This window comes from Salvelinus alpinus, chromosome 6 (assembly GCF_045679555.1).
Source record: "Salvelinus alpinus chromosome 6, SLU_Salpinus.1, whole genome shotgun sequence".
Classification (NCBI taxonomy): domain Eukaryota; kingdom Metazoa; phylum Chordata; class Actinopteri; order Salmoniformes; family Salmonidae; genus Salvelinus; species Salvelinus alpinus.
Window position 1 is genome coordinate 78289947 of NC_092091.1, and position 21816 is coordinate 78311762.

Consider the following 21816-nt stretch of genomic DNA (forward strand, 5'->3'; position numbering starts at 1 on the left):
AGAGAGAACATAACTACCTGATTCACACTGACTGTAGAGAGAACATAACTACCTGATTCACACTGACTGTAGAGAGAGAACATAACTACCTGAATCAGACTGACTGTATATAGAGAGAGAACATAACTACCTGAATCACACTGACTGTATAGAGAGAACATAACTACCTGAATCACACTGACTGTAGAGAGAACATAACTACCTGATTCACACTGACTGTAGAGAGAACATAACTACCTGATTCACACTGACTGTAGAGAGAGAACATAACTACCTGAATCACACTGACTGTATAGAGAAAATAACTACCTGAATCACACTGACTGTAGAGAGAACATAACTACCTGATTCACACTGACTGTATAGAGGGAACATAACTACCTGAATCACACTGACTGTAGAGAAAACATAACTACCTGAATCACACTGACTGTAGAGAGAACATAACTACCTGATTCACACTGACTGTATAGAGAGAACATAACTACTTGAATCACACTGACTGTAGAGAGAGAACATAACTACCTGAATCACACTGACTGTAGAGAGAGAACATAACTACCTGAATCACACTGACTGTAGAGAGAACATAACTACCTGAATCACACTGACTGTATAGAGAGAACATAACTACCTGATTCACACTGACTGTATATAGAGAGAACATAACTACCTGAATCACACTGACTGTAGAGAGAACATAACTACCTGAATCACACTGACTGTAGAGAGAGAACATAACTACCTGAATCACACTGACTGTAGAGAGAACATAACTACCTGAATCACACTGACTGTAGAGAGAACATAACTACCTGAATCACACTGACTGTAGAGAGAGAACATAACTACCTGAATCACACTGACTGTAGAGAGAACATAACTACCTGAATCACACTGACTGTAGAGAGAACATAACTACCTGAATCACACTGACTGCAGAGAGAACATAACTACCTGAATCACACTGACTGTAGAGAGAGAACATAACTACCTGAATCACACTGACTGTAGAGAGAACATAACTACCTGAATCACACTGACTGTAGAGAGAGAACATAACTACCTGAATCACACTGACTGTAGAGAGAAAGAGAACATAACTACCTGAATCACACTGACTGTAGAGAGAAAGAGAACATAACTACCTGAATCACACTGACTGTATAGAGAGAGAACATAACTACCTGAATCACACTGACTGTATAGAGAAAGAGAACATAACTACCTGAATCACACTGACTGTAGAGAGAGAACATAACTACCTGAATCACACTGACTGTAGAGAGAACATAACTACCTGATTCACACTGACTGTATATAGAAAGAGAACATAACTACCTGAATCACACTGACTGTATATAGAGAGAGAACATAACTACCTAAATCACACTGACTGTATAGAGAAAGAGAACATAACTACCTGAATCACACTGACTGTATATAGAGAGAGAACATAACTACCTGAATCACACTGACTGTATAGAGAGAACATAACTACCTGAATCACACTGACTGTAGAGAGAGAACATAACTACCTGAATCACACTGACTGTAGAGAGAGAACATAACTACCTGAATCACACTGACTGTATATAGAGAGAGAACATAACTACCTGAATCACACTGACTGTATATAGAGAGAGAACATAACTACCTGAATCACACTGACTGTATATAGAGAGAGAACATAACTACCTGAATCACACTGACTGTAGAGAGAACATAACTACCTGATTCACACTGACTGTAGAGAGAACATAACTACCTGATTCACACTGACTGTAGAGAGAGAACATAACTACCTGAATCAGACTGACTGTATATAGAGAGAGAACATAACTACCTGAATCACACTGACTGTATAGAGAGAACATAACTACCTGAATCACACTGACTGTAGAGAGAACATAACTACCTGATTCACACTGACTGTAGAGAGAACATAACTACCTGATTCACACTGACTGTAGAGAGAGAACATAACTACCTGAATCACACTGACTGTATAGAGAAAATAACTACCTGAATCACACTGACTGTAGAGAGAACATAACTACCTGATTCACACTGACTGTATAGAGGGAACATAACTACCTGAATCACACTGACTGTAGAGAAAACATAACTACCTGAATCACACTGACTGTAGAGAGAACATAACTACCTGATTCACACTGACTGTATAGAGAGAACATAACTACTTGAATCACACTGACTGTAGAGAGAGAACATAACTACCTGAATCACACTGACTGTAGAGAGAGAACATAACTACCTGAATCACACTGACTGTAGAGAGAACATAACTACCTGAATCACACTGACTGTATAGAGAGAACATAACTACCTGATTCACACTGACTGTATATAGAGAGAACATAACTACCTGATTCACACTGACTGTATATAGAGAGAACATAACTACCTGATTCATACTGACTGTAGAGAGAACATAACTACCTGAATCACACTGACTGTATAGAGAGAACATAACTACCTGATTCACACTGACTGTAGAGAGAGAACATACCTACCTGATTCACACTGACTGTAGAGAGAGAACATAACTACCTGAATCACACTGACTGTAGAGAGAGAGAACATTACTAATTGAATCACACTGACTGTAGAGAGAGAGAACATAACTACCTGAATCACAATGACTGTAGAGAGAGAACATAACTACCTGATTCACACTGACTGTATAGAGAGAACATAACTACCTGATTCACACTGACTGTATAGAGAACATAACTACCTGATTCACACTGACTGTATAGAGAGAACATAACTACCTGATTCACACTGACTGTAGAGAGAGAACATAACTACCTGAATCACACTGACTGTATAGAGAAAATAACTACCTGATTCACACTGACTGTATAGAGAGAACATAACTACCTGATTCACACTGACTGTAGAGAGAGAACATAACTACCTGAATCACACTGACTGTATAGAGAGAGAACATAACTACCTGATTCACACTGACTGTATAGAGAACATAACTACCTGATTCACACTGACTGTAGAGAGAGAACATAACTACCTGAATCACACTGACTGTATAGAGAAAATAACTACCTGAATCACACTGACTGTATAGAGAGAACATAACTACCTGAATCACACTGACTGTATATAGAGAGAGAACATAACTACATGAATCACACTGACTGTATAGAGAACATAACTACCTGATTCACACTGACTGTATAGAGAACATAACTACCTGATTCACACTGACTGTAGAGAGAACATAACTACCTGAATCACACTGACTGTAGAGAGAACATAACTACCTGATTCACACTGACTGTATAGAGAACATAACTACCTGATTCACACTGACTGTATAAGGCCATGGATGAGATATTTATGAAGTAAATCACACACACACAAACAAGGGGTGATAAAGGCCATAAATGAACCAAAGGGGCTGACTGAACGTCTTACCAACCCTTTGTTAATTGTGTGAACACCTAATCAAGATATTTTACTGTTTTTATTTTTCATATTTGTTAGAATTTTTTCTTCCTCTTCAACATTTATGTAACCATTATTTAACTAGGCAAGTCAGTTAAGAACAAATTCTTATTTACAATTGTTCAGGGGCAGAATGACAGATTTTTACCTTGTCAGCTCGGGGATTCAATCCAGCAGCCTTTCGGTTACTGGCCCAACACTCTAACCACTAGGCTACCTGCAGCCCCTTTACAGAGACCTTACAGAGTATTTTGTGTAGATCATTGACAAAAAATGTCAATTAAATACATTTTAATCCCATCTTCTAACAACATGTGAAAAAGTGCAGGGGTTTGACAAACTGACTTGTTAGAAAGGTGGCATCCTATGACAGTGTCACCATGAAAGTTACTGAGCTCTTCAGTAAGGCTATTATTCTGCCAAGGTTTGTCTATGTAGATTGCATGGCTGTGTCCTCAACTTTACACACCTATCAGCAACGGGTGTGGCTGAAATAGCCAAAATCACTAATTTGAAGGGGTGTCCACATACTTTTGTATATATAGTGTTCAGTGCATTCGGAAAGTATTCAGACTCCTTGACTTTTTCCACATTTTGTTACGTTACAACCTTATTTTAAAATGGATTAAATTGTTTTTTTTCTTCATCAATCTGCACACAATACCACATAACGCCAAGAAAAAACAGGTTTTTAGAAATGTTTACAAATGTATAAGAAAATACTGAAATACTACATTTACATAAGTATTCAGACCCTTTACTCACCTTTGGCAGTAATTATAGCTTCGGGTCTTCTTGCGTATGGCGCTACAAGCTTAGCACACCTGTATTTGGGGAGTTTCCCCCATTTTCTGGATGGGGAGTGTCGCTGCACAGCTATTTTGAGGTCTCTCCAGAGATGTTCGATCGGGTTCAAGTCTGGGCTCTGGTGGGCAACTCAAGGACACTCAAAGACTTGTCCCGAAGCCACTCCTGCATTGTCTTGGCTGTGTGCTTAGGGTCGTTGTCCTGTTGGAAGGTGAATCTTCGCCCCAGTCTGAGGTCCTGAGCGCTCTGGAGCAGGTTTTCATCAAGGGTCTCTGTGTACTTACATCTTTGCCTCCAATCTGACTAGTCTTCCAGTCCCTGCCACTGAAAAACAGCCCACAGCATGATGCTGCCACCACCATGCTTCACCGTAGGAATGGTGCCAGGTTTCCTCCAGACGTGACGCTTGGACATTCAGGCTAAAGAGTTCAATCTTGGTTTCCTCAGACTAGAGAATCTTGTTTCTCATGGTGTGAGAGTCTTTAGGTGCCTTTTGGCAAACTCCAAGTGGGCAGTCATGTGCCTTTTACTGAGGAGTGGCTTCCGTCTGGCCACTCTACCATAAAGGCCTGATTGGTGGAGTGATGGAGAGATGGTTGTCCTTCTGGAAGGTTCTCCCATCTCCACAGAGGAACTCTAGAGCTCTGTCAGAGTGACTATCGGGTTCTTGGTCACCTCCTGACCAAGGCCCTTCTCCCCTGATTGCTCAGTTTGGCCAGGCGGGCAGCTCTAGGTAGAGTCTTGGTGGTTCCAAACTTCTTCCATTATAGAATGATGGAGGACACTGTTCTTGGGGACCTTCAATGCTGCAGAAAGTTGTTTTGTAACCTTCCCCAGATCTGTGCCTCGACACAATCCGGACAATACGGACAATTCCTTCAGCCTCATGGCTTTGGTTTTGCTCTGACATGCACTGTCAATCTCAAAGATGATCAATGGAAACAAGATGCATCTGAGCTCAATTTCGTGTCTCATAACAAAGAGTCTGAATACCTATGTAAATGAGGTATCTGTTTTTTATTTTTAATATATTTGCAAAAATGTCTAAAAACCTGTTTTTGCTTTGTAATTATGGGGTAGTGTGTATTGAATCCATGTTAGAATAAGGCTGTAACAAAATGTGGAAAAAGTTAGGGGATCTGAATACTTTCCGAAGGCACTGTACCGTATGTGTGGGATCTTAATTTGAGCTAGTTTGCTACAGCAGGAAAATTATCCCAGAGCAGCAGGAAATGTAGATTATTATGTGGATTATAATGAATGGAAAAAATGTTGTACGGGTTGATACATTTTGTGTTAGGGCAAATTAATTATGACATTTTAAAGTGAAATTACTATCTTTAGAATCCTTTTTAATTATTCGAATAGACTACACTACCTCCAATACACTACAAGTTTGGATTTCCTACAAGTTTGGATTTCCTGCTGAACAGGAAAATTCTTACCAACAAAAGAGAGATCAAATTAAGATTCTACATCTATATCAGTAGCTACATTAGGCTCAATTTAGTCCCCTTTTCACCCTCACACACACACACACACACACACACACAGACAGGCACACGCATACACAAACCCAAAAGATACATTTAACTCAGCTTACCATCTCTCCGGCCACACCAGAGGTCAACAGAAGAAATGTCCACACTGTAACGATCGCCATCTTCATTCAAATCAACCGCAGACATAAAGGGGGACAGAGAAAACACAGTAACATTATGGCATTATTGATGACTGTGTTAAACAGGGGTAGCAAATTGTCCTCTTGGAGAGCTACAGTACTGTGGGTGCAGGGTTTTACTGCAGCCCTGCTTCGACACATCCAATTCAATTATTTGGCAGGTAGCTTAGTGGTTAAGAGGGTTGGGCCAGTAACTGAAAAGTTGCTGGTTTGAATCCCAGAGCCGACTAGATGAAAAATCTGCCTGTGCCCTTGAGCAAGGCGCCTAACCCGAATGGCTCTGGATAAGAGTTTCAGCTAAATTACTCAAATGTAATCAGGATTCTGTCACTGTATGTTGAATCAGGTGTGTTTGAGCAGGGCTGGAACACAGTAGCTTTCCAAGAGGAGGGTTGTCCTCCTCTGGAGTTAAAGGCTGCAAACAAACGTGTCTGTGGGGAGCAATGGAAACCCTGTGTCAGACACACATGGAATAGAAATGACCTTGTGTTTAGATGAAGCTTCTTTAAGATGCTGTATCTGTATTCATGGCTGTTTTATACTAGTATTGTCACGGTAGTTTCACAGCTCCTCCTCTGTTCGTCTGAGAAATAACACTTACATAGTGTACCCTCAAACTCAGAAGCAGACCACACACACACACACAGAGACAGGAAACACTTATTTCATACTGATCTAGTGTGAACATGACTAACAACAGCAACACCACTGCTGATACGGAGAAAAGGTTTCCCATAGTAACAGTACATCATAATGATCAACATCTTCCTCTAATCAGGGATTGATTCAGACCTGGATTACTCTTTAGCCAATATACCACCAATCAATCAATCAATCACCCAAAATAAAGGAAATCAGCACTATGGTGAAGCCTGTGTCCCTCCAGGAACACGAGTCCACTAGTCTAAGCTTTGTCTGCCAATCATTCATTTAGCTTGTTGAGGTAAATACTGTCCTCTACTGGCTGATGTGCATAATGCACCGTGTCAAGACAAGGCCTCTGGGTACATCCGTGTGTGTTTGCTTTTCAGTGCCAAGGGTACGGGATCTTTTATACTGAAAACAATGTAAGAAACCTTATCACAAGGTAGATCGATTTACAATTCACATCCCCGGAATTGTTTAACTGATCATTAAATCTATATGATATTCATAATCCTAAATTCACAATCAACAAGTAAATAGAACGTACTGTATACATACAGTACATATCTCAACTGAACGTCAAGTTTGATCACACACGTACACACAAACATTTTTGTTTTACTATCCTTTTGTGGACCAAACAATTGATTGCAATTTAATTGTCCTAACCCTAAACCTAACCCTAACCTTTAACCTAACCCTAACTTGAACCCTTACCTTAGCCTTAACCCCAAACCACTAACCCTTAATTCTAACCCAAATAGAAAAAGAATGTGAAACTAGGAGTCCAACTATGGAAGCCCAACCTATGTAAATTAACATTTTGCAAAAAAATCCACAGTCTGTTAATAACAGACAAAAGCAAACACATTAAATTAGATACAAACTCATAAGCAAAGAGGTTCACATTTCCATCAAAGGGGAATGTGTGCAAACATGGCTGTTGTTGAACCACACCAATGATTAGACTATATCTTCATCATCACATCATGAAAGGTCATGTTGATGTTAATTTCTCTTCTGTCTCTCTTTTCCCCCTTCTCTCTTTCTCCTCTGTGTCTCTCGATGCTCTCTCTTTATCCTCTCTGTCTGTCGATGCTCTCTCTTTCTGCTCTCTCTTGCTCCTCTTTCTCTCTCAATTCAGATCAAGTTAAGGGCTTTATTGGCATGGGAAACATATGTTAACATTGCCAAAGCAAGTGAAATAGATAATAAATTAACGTGAAATAAACAAGAAAACATTTACAGTAAACATTACACTCACAAAAGTTCCAAAGGAATAGAGACATTTCAAATGTCATATCATGTCTATATACAGTGTTGTAACGATGTGCAAATAGTTAAAGTACAAAAGGGAAAATAAATAAACATAAATATGGGTTTACAATGGTGTTTGTTCTTCACTGGTTGCCCTTTTCTTGCCTCTCTCTCCTGTATATCTCTCTTTCTCCACTCTTTCTATCTCTCTCTCTATTTCTCCTCTTTCTCTCTCCTTTCGGTCTCTCTCATTCTCCTTTTTTTGTGTCTCTCTCTCTTTCTCCTCAGATCTCCAGGCTCAAAGCGTCAGTCCACCAGGTAGGTAGAGTATAAATCTACAGTGATTATAGCAGTTCAATATTAGCCAGCTTTATTATCCCACATGTGTTCAGTAAGAAAGATAACTGTCTCTCTCTTTTCTTTTCTCAGGGCCTGGTGTGAAGCTGGTGGGAGGAGACAGTCGCTGTGCTGGTGGAGGGGATTGATACCACCAGGGAGAATGTCCCCCCTCTGGAGGGCTGAAACTTTATTTTTCTATGACCTTGGAAGAAATCTAGAAGGAGTGACTGCAACCACCATTATTCCTTTTTGTTTGTTTTGACTCTTGCCACGGGGGAAACATGGAGTTTTGTTTATTTTAAGAGACTAGTTTAATTACGTCTGTTTTGCGTTCTGTACATTTAATTCCAGGATTATTTTGTAGATCTTATTTTGTTGATTCTTAAAGAGATGTCTGCGCCCCTGCGGAAATGTAGTTAGCATTAAAAAAATGCATCTCAATCCACCGCATCCGCTGATGTCACCTTCCGCATCTGCAGCAGTTTGGGTTACACATTAATATGACCCCCACTCCATGAACATGTGACTGTGGCTTGTTCTGCTGTAGGACGCCCACAAGCCTCACACAACTCGTATGAGGGTCCCCAGTACCAGTTTCTAAAATAAGGGGTTGAATACAAACTTCCCTGATATTTCTCATATCTCTCTGATATAGGACACTTCACCACAAACTGCCTTTCAATCTGTTGTTTCATGTGTTATTCAATGCGTTTCTATGGGCCAACAGCATTAGAGAGATGCTGGTTGGATAGAGGGTAAATTCATGCTTTAGTCAATATACAAATTAGTTGTTATTTTCTAAGGTTATATTCTATCAATATACAGTATTATCAGAACACATAAATAGGCATGCAATGCCTTGAGGATGTATTTAAAATGGATTCAATTACGATTTTGTGTCACTGGCCTACACACAATACCACATAATGTCACAGTGGAAAAATGTTTTTAGAAATGTTTACAAATGAATAAAAAAAATAAAAGTACTCAACCCCTTTGTTATGGCAAGCCTGAATAAGTTCAAGCGTAAACATTTTCTTAACCAGTCACAGAAGTTGCATGAACTGTGCAGTAATAATGTTTCAAACTTCATCTCTGTTCCCCACACCTATAATTATCTGTGAAGGCCCTCTATCCAGCAGTACATTTCAAATACAAATTCAAACGGAAAGACCAGAAGTTTTTCCAATGCCTCGCAAAGAAAGGCACGTATTGGTAGATGTGTAAACATTTTCAAAAGCAGACAATGGATATCCCTTTGAGCATGGTGAAGTTATTAATTGCACTTTGGATGGTGTATCAATACACCCAGTCACTACAAAGACACAGGCGTACTTCCTAACTCAGTTGCCGGAGTGTAAGGAAACCACACAATGAGGCCAATGGTGACTTAAATGTTCAGTTTAATGGCTGTGATAGGAGACAACGGAGGATGGATAAACAACATTATAGTTACACCACAACACTAACCTAAATGACAGAGTGCCTAAAAGGAAGCCTGTACAGAATACAAATATTACAAAACATGCACTAAAGTAAACTGGAAAAAATGTGGCGAAGAAATTATCTTTGTCTCCTAAATACAAAGCTAAATGTTTGGGGCAAATCCAACACATCACTGAGTACCACTCTTTATATTTTCAAGCATGGTGGTGGCTGCATCATGTTATGGGTATGCTTGTCATTGGCAAGGTCTAGGGAGATTTGTCTGATAAAAATAAATGGATTAGAGCTATGCAAAGGCAAAACTCTAGAGGGAAACTTGGTTCAGTCTGCTTTCCAAAACTGAAAAAACTTCACCTTTCACCAGGACAATAAACTAAAACATAATTCCAAATATACACCGGAGTTGCTTACCAAGATTACATTAAATGTTCCTGAATGGCCTCGTTACAGTGTTGACTTAAATAGGCTGGAAAATGTATGGCAAGACTTGAAAATGACTAACTAGCAATGATCAACAATCAACGTGGCAGAGCTTAAAGAATCTAGGAGTGCAAAGCTCTTAGAGACTTATCCAGAAAGAGTCACCGCTGTAATCGCTGGAAAAGGTGATTGATTCAGGGGTGTGAAGACCTATGTAAATTAGATATTTCTGTGTTTCATTTTCAACAAATTAGCAAAAATGTCTAAAAACATGGTTTCTCTTTGTTGTTGTGGGGTATTCTGGGTATTGTTTGAATTCAGGATATACATTAACACAACAACATGTGGAATTAGTCAAGGGGTATGAATAGTTTCTGAAGGCACTGTATGGTATAAAAATGTTAGCATGGGTTGTTTCAAATATGTTTTTTTTTAAATATTTGACAAAGTCAAATTCCCACCAAAACTGGTGAATTACGTTTACTTTCTGTCCATCATTATACAATTGTTTGTGCTATAGTTCAGTCAATATTTAATGGATTTTTTCAATTCTAAAAGCTTTGAGTATCTCATTCTTTATGCAGCTGTTACATTTATCCGAACTGGATTTTTTGTAACCTTTTATACGTTTTGATAACCGTTGCTAGCATTACTATTATTAATATAATCATCTGTCCATTCTTATTTTTCTGTAAAAAAAGGGGATTTCTATTCCACAAGCCATTTTTGTATGTTGTTGAAGTTTGAAAAACAAACAAAAAATGTTTTCTTGTTGATTTTTACCTCTCATTACGTTATTGACTATGAATTCTGAATATTATTATGTGGATTATTGTTGTTAGTACAGTATATAGAGATAGTTGGCCAATTGCAACCAACAGGCAGAACAAACTTCTTTGGGCTGCAGGGGCAGTATTGAGTAACTTGGATGAAAGGTGCCCATTTCAAATGGCCTCGTACTCAATTCTTGCTCGTACAATATGCATAGTATTATTACTATTGGATAGAAAACACTCTCAAGTTTCTAAAACCGTTTGAATTATATCTGTGAGTAAAACAGAACTCATTTTGCAGCAAACTTCCTGTCAGAAAGTGAAAAATCTCAAATCGAGGCTCTGTTCCAGGCCCTCCCTATCATTTTGCTTGAGATTTATGACTATACATGCACTTCATACGCCTTCCACTAGATGTCAATAGGCAGTGAGAGAAGAAATGGAGTGTATAGCTTGAACTGAGGTCGAATAAGAGCTATTGGCATGACGTGACACCAATTTCCTGTTTTCAGGAAGACGCGAAAAGGAACCTGGGATTGCCTTCTGAAAAGCTGTCGTTATAGACGGCTATTATCTCCGGCTTTGATTTTATTTGATAAATGTGACAATATCATCGTAAAGTATGTTTTTTCAATATAGTTTAATCAGATTATTGAATTTTTTCCGCGAGTTTTGCCGTGTTCCGTTCTCTGAGTTTGTTGACGATGGAGAGATTTGCGCCACTTGGCTAGTGTGCTTGCTAAATCGAGAGGGAAAAAGGCCGTTCTAAAACCAAACAACGATTGTCCCCGACAAAGGACCCCTTGTACAACATTCTGATGGAAGATCTTCAAAAGTAGGACCCATTTATGATGTTATTTCATATATCTGTCGAACATGTGTACTATTAGTTTGCGCCCAGATTTTGGGCGCTCTCTCGCCATAACGTAAGCTGGATGTCGTAATGAAGTTATTTTTAGAATTCTAACTCGGCGATTGCATTAAGAACTAAGCTATCTTTAATTTGCTGTCCAACATGTATTTTTTAGTAACGTTTATGATTAGTTATTGATTAGATTAGGTGCCTCTCCAAGATTTCTCTGGACATTGTTATTGCATTTTGCCTAGTATTCACATTGTATAACCACGATTTGTGCCGCTAAATATGCACATTTTCGAACAAACAATATATGTATTGTGTAATATGATGTTATAGGACTGTCATCTGATGAATTTTGAGAAGGTTAGTGAAAAAATAATATATTTTGCTGGTTTATTCGTTATCACTACTGTTGGCTTGAATCAATGCTGTTGTGTTTTTGGCTATTGTGGTAAGCTAATATAATGCTATATTGTGTTTTCGCTGTAAAACACTTAAAGAATCGTAAAATATTGGCTGGATTCACAAGATGTTTGTCTTTAATTTGGTGTACACCATGTATTTTTCATAAATGTTTTATGATGAGTATTTAGGTATTTCAATTTGGTCTCTGTAATTGTTCTAGCTGCTTCGGTGCTATTTCCGATTGTAGCTGCAATGTAAAACTATGATTTATACCTCAAATATGCACATTTTTCGAACAAAACATAGATTTATTGTATAACTTGTTATAAGACTGTCATCTGATGAAGTTGTTTCTTGGTTAGTTTGGTATGTTCTTGGTTAGTTAGGTTGGTTTTGTGCAAGCTACCTGTGCTGTGAAAAATGTCTGTGCTTTTTTGTATTTGGTGGTGAGCTAACATAAATATACCTGGTGTTTTCACTGTAAAACATTTAAAAAATCGGACATGTTGGCTGGATTCACAAGATGTTTATCTTTCATTTGCTGTATTGGACTTGTTAATGTGTGAAAGTTAAATATTTCTAAAAAATATCTTTTGAATTTCGCGCCCTGCACTTGGATGGGCTGTTGTCATAAGTGTACCTTTTATGCAGCCATAAAAGGTTAACATGCAGCTTAATGTTATGAACCGATTTCTTAAAACACTACTAATGGGAGATTACATGCACCTGGCTATTAAAACAAACCTGCTTGCATCCAAAAACCCACAAGAATAAACCAGCAGATTAGTTGATCTCCTGTTGATACTGGGCACGTTCCACTGCCCAGACGTTGCTGACATATGCCAGACCTTACAATGCCTGGATAGGTATTTTAAGTATCAGCTAACCACATTATATGTTACAGCAATCTGGCGCTTGACGGTACAGTCGATGACGTGGCATGCAACCATTGGTTGACGCATGCAACGTCTGAGCAGGGGAATGTGACCACTGTGTCAAACCAGTTTGATACCAGACAGCTGCGTTTACGCCTTGATCACCCGACAGCGTCATTGCGCAAAATGTTACGCAGCATCATCTGGATATGTGTGCAACAAAAGTTCAACATTCACCTTCTGCTACCATTTCTGTCAAGCCGTCTACACATACAGTTTGATGCATACTTTTGATGAATCCAACTTATGCAGCACCGGTGGCGACGCATTTATACTTTTTTTTGTCTGTTCTCTATTTTATTATTTTGGCATTAATACGTGTACGGAAAATACAGAGCTTAGGGGTTGGTAATGTTCTCTAGTTGCGCCGTGATTTGCTCAGTGTTCTGTCACTCATGGGGACACTACGTCACCCCTAAATCGGGTAGAGCTCGAAAATTCAAGCCCCTTGGGTGCTGCCCATCCAAGAAGGCTCAAGGTCATTGGCCACAGATAAAATTACCAAAATCCCTACATCTACGGTAGCTTTGATTGGACTAATCATGTCAACTTCATACTTCATACAACTAACGAGCTAGACAAGCAGTCATGATCATGCATCAAGTCGGCAATCTACTGGTAATTCCTTTTCAATTCTTGTCATATGAAGAGAAATTATAGATAAAACGTATCACTGCTCATCGGCCATTGGACATAAACATTACACAACAAGTTGGAAATCGCAAATTCAACAATGAGTGCTGCCGCCCCGGGTTTGATCTCAGGCTGTTTCAGCCGGCTGTGACCAGGAGACCCATGAGGCGGCGCACAATTGGCCCAGCGCCGTCTGGATTAGGGGAGGGTTTGGCCGGCCGGGATGTCCTCATCGTGCTCTAGCAACTCCTTGAGGCGGGGCAGGCTCCTGTAAGCTGGCTTCGGTCGTCAGGTCGACTGTTTCCTCCGACATATTGGTGCGGCTGGCTTCCAGATGAAGTGAGCAGTGAGTCAAGAAGCAGTGCAGCTTGGTTATTGACCTTCGCCGAGTCCGTAGGGGAGTTGCAGCGATGAGACAAGATCGTAACTAGCAATTGGATATCACGAAAAAGGGGCTATCAATTGGATATCACGAAAAAGGGGCTATCAATTGGATATCACGAAAAAGGGGCCATTAATTGGATATCACGAAAAAGGGGCTATTAATTGGACATCACGAAAAACGCCATGGGCCAGAAAAGTCGAATACATTGGCCATGCTGGTCTGCCTCGTTCAAAACAACTGGAAACTCAGAACTGGGAAATCTCAGACTGCAGTGAGTTCAAGACAACTGGGAACTCGGATAAAACTTGATTCGACTGGGAAAATATGGAAAATCATTTTGAATGGTCATCTAACTCGGAATTCCAAATCGGGCATCTTTCTAAAGCCCACAAGTAGGACCGCCGCGCCACCTTCCTGTTCAAGTGAGCACAGCACATTGTGAGTCCAAAAATGTCTTGTATGCTGCTGCATAAATGATGCAATATGCCAGGGAGATATGTATACTGTAGCTAAGAAAGTAATGCTAAGTGTATGTTGTGTAGTAAGCTGTTAGTAGCCAATGTACCGCACCCTAATAATTTGGTCCCTTTCTCCCTCATAACTTAGCCTACTGTTCTGATTTGGTGGTTCACATGTAGCCTATAGCCTGTTTTAGAGAAATGTCATCATAGAATATTGTAAGAACTTTCATTGCCTGTTTATATCCCCCCTTTATTTATCCTACGGTTCTGACTTGTACAGGGAGAAAACTGTAAGAACGGCCCATGTTCTAGATTCTGTCGCTGTACATTTAAAAAGTGCTGGACAAATAGTTATATGTCGGTCTTAGCTCATTAATGTATTGATAGTCAGGTGTAGCAGTGGTAAAGTGTTGGGATTGCTGTTGGGACTCTGCTGTTGGGACAGCTTTGTGTAAGCTCCAACAGTTTGTGGGCACCGTTTGTCACAGTTATAGTGCAATTCATGTATTGTTTAATGTTGTGTTTTGTTGTGTAGTGGCTTTGCTGGCATCTAAAAAATATTGGGGGGAGTTTGCCCCACACAGAGCGAACTGCAACTGCAACGCAATGCGTACCATTAGAAATTAATGTACTTCTGGTATACTCAAATACATTTTAACATGTGGAGAGAGAATGCAGGAGACAGTCAACTAATAAAGCAGGCAGCGGACCATTTTGTGGTGCTGAAACGTAAGGCTGCAACAGCAGCGCATTCAATGGCAGGTGAACAGCGCCTGGTGCTGAAAATATAGCTAACTTGTTATATAAGTGGCGCATAGCAACAGATAGAGAAAACATACACCAGTCGAGTAATTCATGTCAACAATCATCTTTATTTTAATTTGACTTCACAAACAAAAAGAGGGCTTAATTGGAGTCCATTTTTTTCCAAGCCTAGTCCAATAAAAATAACTTCACTGGCTGAGGTAGGCTATAAGGTATACCTCACTGATTTGACAGCTTCAACGCAGTTACACACCTCCGACAGCACCAAAATATCAGCTATGCAGATTATTGTTTTTGTTTCAATGAATGATTCTAGCACTGAAGTGGTAAGAGAGCTTTAATACTCCAGGCTTCAAATGATTGAATTCATTGCCAGACATCATTAGAAGTGCAGAATGTGTATTAAATATTTAAGTCCCTATTTGTCCCGCTTTAGGAATGTGCATAATGCCTACATCATAATGTCTACATTATAATACCTACATCATAATGCCTACATCATAATACCTACATCATAATGCCTAGATCGTAATGCCTAGATCGTAATGCCTACATCATCATGTCTACTTCATCATGTCTACATCATCATGCCTACATCGTAATGCCTAGATCGTAAGGACTACATCATAATGCCTAGATCGTAATGCCTACATCATAATGCCTACATCATAATGCCTACATCATCATGCCTACATCATAATGACTATATCATAATGCCTACATCATAATGCCTATATTTACTAATGACATAGTCATTAGTTACTATTGTTACAATAAACATATTATAGAAGGTTTGTATAAAATAAATTGCATATGCAGTCTTTCTAAATTATTCACAGATATTAAACTTTGTCATACTTCCTTTTTGAATGTCAATTTGGAAAGAACACCCATTTGTAATACCAAAACATGCAACAAGAATGTGGTTCAGGCTTTTTCCTTGTAAGTGTAATTTTATAGACGTCCTTACCTTTGCCTGTTGAGTTGGGTATCTAGAAGCGTATGTCTACAAGCGGAGATGCAGCTGACGCTTTATAGCGATGCAGGGTGTTGTACTTCACAAAGTGATTGGTCACCCTTATCTTGAAGGCGTTCCCTTTCTAGTCAGTCATGCAATTTCTTGGAAATCCTGGGTTGAGTTGCTGCCAGACTACATTGCTGACTCACTCCAGATCTTACAATGTCAGTGTATCACTATCACTTAATCTCCAATATACGAATGCCAATAAAGCAAATTGAGAGAGAGAGAGAGAGAGAGAGAGAGAGAAAGAGAGAGAGAGAGAGAGTTCTGTAAGATGCCCCTACATGTAAAGATTATAACGACAAATAATGCATGCAGGGCAGAATTAGGTCAATATCCACTAATAATAAAAACAAAAAAAATAGCAATTCAGTTTTGAGTTCACAAACCTGTTCTACTAACACACTGAAGCCTCAGTCCCCTCATCCAGCTGGTCCTGGGGCTGAGTTCACAAACCTGTTCTACTAACACACGGAAGCCTCAGTCCCCTCATCCAGCTGGTCCTGGGGCTGAGTTCACAAACCTGTTCTACTAACACACTGAAGCCTCAGTCCCCTCATCCAGCTGGTCCTGGGGCTGAGTTCACAAACCTGTTCTACTAACACACTGAAGCCTGAGTCCCCTCATCCAGCTGGTCCTGGTGCTGAGTTCACAAACCTGTTCTACTAACACACTGAAGCCTCAGTCCCCTCATCCAGCTGGTCCTGGGGCTGAGTTCACAAACCTGTTCTACTAACACACTGAAGCCTCAGTCCCCTCATCCAGCTGGTCCTGGGGCTGAGTTCACAAACCTGTTCTACTAACACACTGAAGCCTCAGGACCAGAAAATCCAAACAATCAGAATAAACCAAATTACAACACAGTCAAAACAAAACTATATTACCTATTGGGAAACACAAGCACAAAGGAAAATGCATTGCTATCTGGCCCTAAATCGACAGTACGCCACGGCCACCTTAGAAAAACCTTGACAAAGTACAGACTTCAATGCTTCCCATAGTTGTGTCAAGTTGGCTGGATGTCCTCTGGGTGGTGGACCATTCTTGATACACACGGGGAACTGTTGAGCGTGAAAAACACAGCAACGTTCAGTTCTTGACCCATTCAAACCGGTGCGCCTGGAACCTACTACCATACCCCATTCAAAAGCACTTCAATCTTTTGTCTTGCCCATTCACCCTCTGAATGGCACACATACACAATCCATGTCTCAATTGTCTCAACGCTTTAAAATCCTTCTTTAACCTGTCTCCTCCCCTTCAAGTGGCATCAATAAGGGACCATAGCTTTCACCTGGATTCACCCGGTCAGTCAATGTCATTGAAAGAGCAGGTGTGCTTAATGTTTTGTCCACTCAGTGTGTATAAGTAGTGTCTTGCATTGAGTGGACTAGGATTAGGATAAATGTCTGCCTCCCTGTCTGTCTGTAATAACATGCATAGAGAAATGAGTCTGCCGTATGATTATGGAAGATAGAGTTTGCGTTGACATGGTAACCACTGACTCAGCCTGCATTCTAAATAGCACCCTATTGTTTATATATTGAACTACTTGTGAGCACAAAACAAGGGACCTTTTCAAACCAGCCTATCTGCAGTGAATGTCCAGTTGCAAGTGGGAAACGCTGTCTTTGTGACATCATCACTACTAATGAGTTTAGCTTCCTTTTACATCAGCCTCTCTTTTTATCACCTGAGAGAGAGAGACAGAGTGAGTGAGGCAGAGTGATCGAGGGAGAAAAAGAAAGGAAGAGCGAGAATGAAAGTGAAATTAAGAAGAGAGAGTCGTTTGTCTGGAGCAATCAGCACTTAATAAGTGCTGCTTTTTAAATGACCTTTTAGCCAAGTCGCATTTTGTTATTTATTTTTACTCTCTCCCACAGGCCTCCCCTACCAGAATTACACTGCATTTCTGGTGCAGTCCCATTGAAGAGTTGGAAGGATGGATCATGTGTTAAACAACACTGGATGTGTGAGAAAGCACAGTAAATATTCTCTCAATGTTAGGTCCTGCAGGCTGTCCCAACACATAATAATGACTTGACCTTAGTTTACACTAACAAGTTGTATTCTATACCCATTTGAATAGTAAACAAGTTATTAATTAATTTGTTTGATAAGATTACAGATTTTCTCATTTCAGTTTTAGGGGACCCCACATAGGGTCCCGATGCCAAGTTTGGGAACCACTGCTCTAACTTGGACTCTAATGGAGTTGCACTGGATATCCCTGTGGGAGTTAAGATGTTTTTTGTTTTTTTTGTAACCAAATTAAACTATTTATTTGATGTCTTTCAAGAGACCAATGCTATGTGAAGTTTGTCCACCATTCATCAGGCCCAGGGCAGTGGAGCTGTGGTCTAACTAGACTCTAACTGTGGTCTAACTAGACTCTAACTGTGACCTGACTAACTGTAGCTTAACTAACTACACTCTAACTGTGACCTGACTAACTGTAGCTTAACTAACTAGACTCTAACTGTGACCTGACTAACTGTAGCTTAACTAACTAGACTCTAACTGTGGCCTAAGTAGACTGTGGTCTAACTAGATTCTGTGGACTAACTAGACTAACTGTGGTCTAACTAGACTTTAACTGTGGTCTAACTAGACTAACTGTGGTCTAACTAGACTAACTGTGGTGTAACTAGACTAACTGTGGTGTAACTTGGTTCTAACTGTGGTCTAACTAGACTAACTGTGGTGTAACTAGACTAACTGTGGTGTAACTTGGTTCTAACTGTGGTCTAACTAGACTAACTGTGGTCTAACTAGACTAACTGTGGTGTAACTTGGTTCTAACTGTGGTCTAACTAGACTCTAACTGTGGTCTAACTAGACTAACTGTGGTCTAATTAGGCTCTAACTGTGATCTAACTAGACTCTTACTGTGGTCTAATTAGGCTCTAACTGTGGTGTAACTAGACTAACTGTGATCTAACTAGACTCTTACTGTGGTCTAACTAGACTAACTGTGGTCTAACTAGACTAACTGTGATCTAACTAGACTCTTACTGTGGTCTAATTAGGCTCTAACTGTGGTCTAACTAGACTAACTGTGGTGTAACTTGGTTCTAACTGTGGTCTAACTAGACTAACTGTGGTCTAACTAGACTAACTGTGATCTAACTAGACTCTTACTATGGTCTAACTAGGCTCTAACTGTGGTCTAACTAGACTCTTACTATGGTCTAACTAGACTCTTACTATGGTCTAACTAGACTAACTGTGGTTTAACTAGACTAACTGTGGTCTAACTAGGCTAACTGTGGTGTAACTAGACTTTGGTTTAACTAGACTAACTGTTGTCGAACTAAAGTAACTGTGTTCTCACTAGGCACTAGCTGTGCTCTAACTGGACTCTAACCGAAGTCTAACTAGACTAACTGTGGTCTATCTATACTAACTTTGGTCTAACTGGACTCTAAATGTGGTCTAACTAGACTAACTGTGGTCGAAATAGACTAACTGTGGTGTAACTAGACTCTGACTGTGGTCTAACTAGACTAACTGTGGTCTAAATAGACTAACTGTGTTCTAACTAGGCTCTAACTGCGGTCTAACTAAACTGTGGTTTAACTAGACTAACTGTGGTTTAACTAGACTAGCTGTGGTCTAACTAGGCTCTAACTGTGGTCTAACTAGACGAACTGTAGTCTAGCTAGACTAACTGTGGTCTAACTAGACTAACTGTGGTCTAACTAGACTAACTGTTGTCTAACTAGGCTAACTGTTGTCTAGCTAGGCTAACTGTTGTCTAGCTAGGCTCTAGCTGTGGTCTAACTAGAATCTGACTGTGGTCTAACTATACTAACTGTGGTCTATATTTGTTACATTATAGTGTGCATATAACTGTGTAACATCACTGTTTTCATTCAACTATTTACAGTTATTAATCCATTTAAAAAAAACATACTTTTTCTATGTTTGCTTCCATTCTGTTCCATGTAGTATGTACCATGTGTTCATTCTACTGATGAAATACATCTGCAGTATATACTGTGATACAGGTATGTAATTTACTTGTCAGCTATACTCTAATACTAAGTCTTCTAATGTACTATTAGTAACTCCAGTGTTTTCCTTCTAAATGGTGTCAGTTATAATTTGACATAGCACAGTAAAAACACTTCAGTTAATAGATAGAAAAGTATCCTTATCAGTAAAGATATAATATAGCAGTATCAGAATTGACCAGTAGATGGGTTGTGTCATCCTTGGAAACGTGACCAAAGCCCGTATTTACAAAGCATCCTACAGTAAGAGTGCTGATCTAGGATCAGTTTTGTCTTTGACCTCACTCCTTTTTTATTTAATTTTTACTTAGCTCACCCAGTACACAGGAACCAATGGGATAGTCCCAAAATTTCAAACTCTGCCCATCTAGCAACGCAATGTTCCTGTTTCATAAAATATTCACAATGAAAAAGTCTGTACAGCATTTTGGAACTTGAACTTTCAGTTCGATTTGAGCTTGACTGTAAAGTTAAACATACTGTTGTTTTCCTAACACTCACATTTTCTGGATCAGCCCAAGTTAACTACATGTGACCATCTGTCTGAACCCACCGTCCGGTGGTGCATTAGTTCCTTGTTGTTTAGCCAAATAAGGTAACAGATATCCTGATGTTGACACAGAATATGGAGGTGTTTAGACTTTAAAACACACGTTACTGCAATCATAATGTAACGTAGACTGTAATTAATGTAGGCTACTGTCCCACATGCACACGTTACTCCAATTTTACATTTCATACTCACTCAGTTCATCTTGTTGCGTTTGTCTTAACGAACCAATATAACATAACTCTCTAAGACTGTGGTAAGATTTATTTTCACCAGATATTATATTTTTATGCATGGTCTGATTATTTTGTAACGTGTTAATGGTTCTGGGGGACTGAGCAGGTGAACGATAACTGGGCCTAAGTACATTGCCTTGCAAAAGTGTTCATACCCTGTGGATTTCTAAACATTTTATTGTCTTACAGTGGGATTCAAATGGATTTAATTGTAATTTTTTGTCAACAATCTACATTAAAAAAAGAATACAAATGAAAAAAAAAGAATAAAAATGTAATAACAAAAATATAATTGTTGCATAAATATTACGCTCCTTGAGTCAATACATGTTAGAAAACTTTGACACCGATTACACATGTGCATCTTCCTGGGTAAGTCTCTAAGACCTTTGCACACCTGGATTGTGCAATATTAGCAAATTATTATTTAAAAAAAATGTCAGTCTCTGTCAAGATGTTGGGGATCATGGTAAGACAGTAATTTTCAAAACTTGCCATAGATTTTCAAACAGATTTAATTCAAACTTTAATTTGGCCACAGGAACATTCACTGTCTTCTTGGTAAGCATCTCCAGTGTAGATCTGGCCTTGTGTTTTAGATTACTGAACTGCTGAAAGGTCCCAGTGTCTGGTGGAAAGCAGACTGAACCAAGTTTTCCTTTGAGATTTTGCCTGTGCTTAGCTACATTT

The 21816-nt window shown here is 39.4% G+C and overlaps 2 protein-coding genes across 4 annotated transcripts in view; both read right to left on the bottom strand.

Annotated features, from left to right (window-relative positions):
• LOC139579469 (ecto-ADP-ribosyltransferase 4-like) overlaps positions 1–16408 on the bottom strand; it is a 28866-nt gene extending 12458 nt beyond the window's left edge. Inside the window, exons 1-2 of the mRNA XM_071408173.1 lie at positions 16274–16408; positions 5903–5962 (exon numbers count right to left, since the gene is read on the bottom strand). Of these exons, the coding sequence (XP_071264274.1) occupies positions 5903–5962 (60 nt within the window). The 5' untranslated portion in view covers positions 16274–16408. The remainder of the gene's footprint in view (positions 1–5902; positions 5963–16273) is intronic.
• LOC139579458 (up-regulator of cell proliferation-like) overlaps positions 1–21816 on the bottom strand; it is a 584460-nt gene that overhangs the window by 133362 nt on the left and 429282 nt on the right. The window lies entirely within an intron of this gene.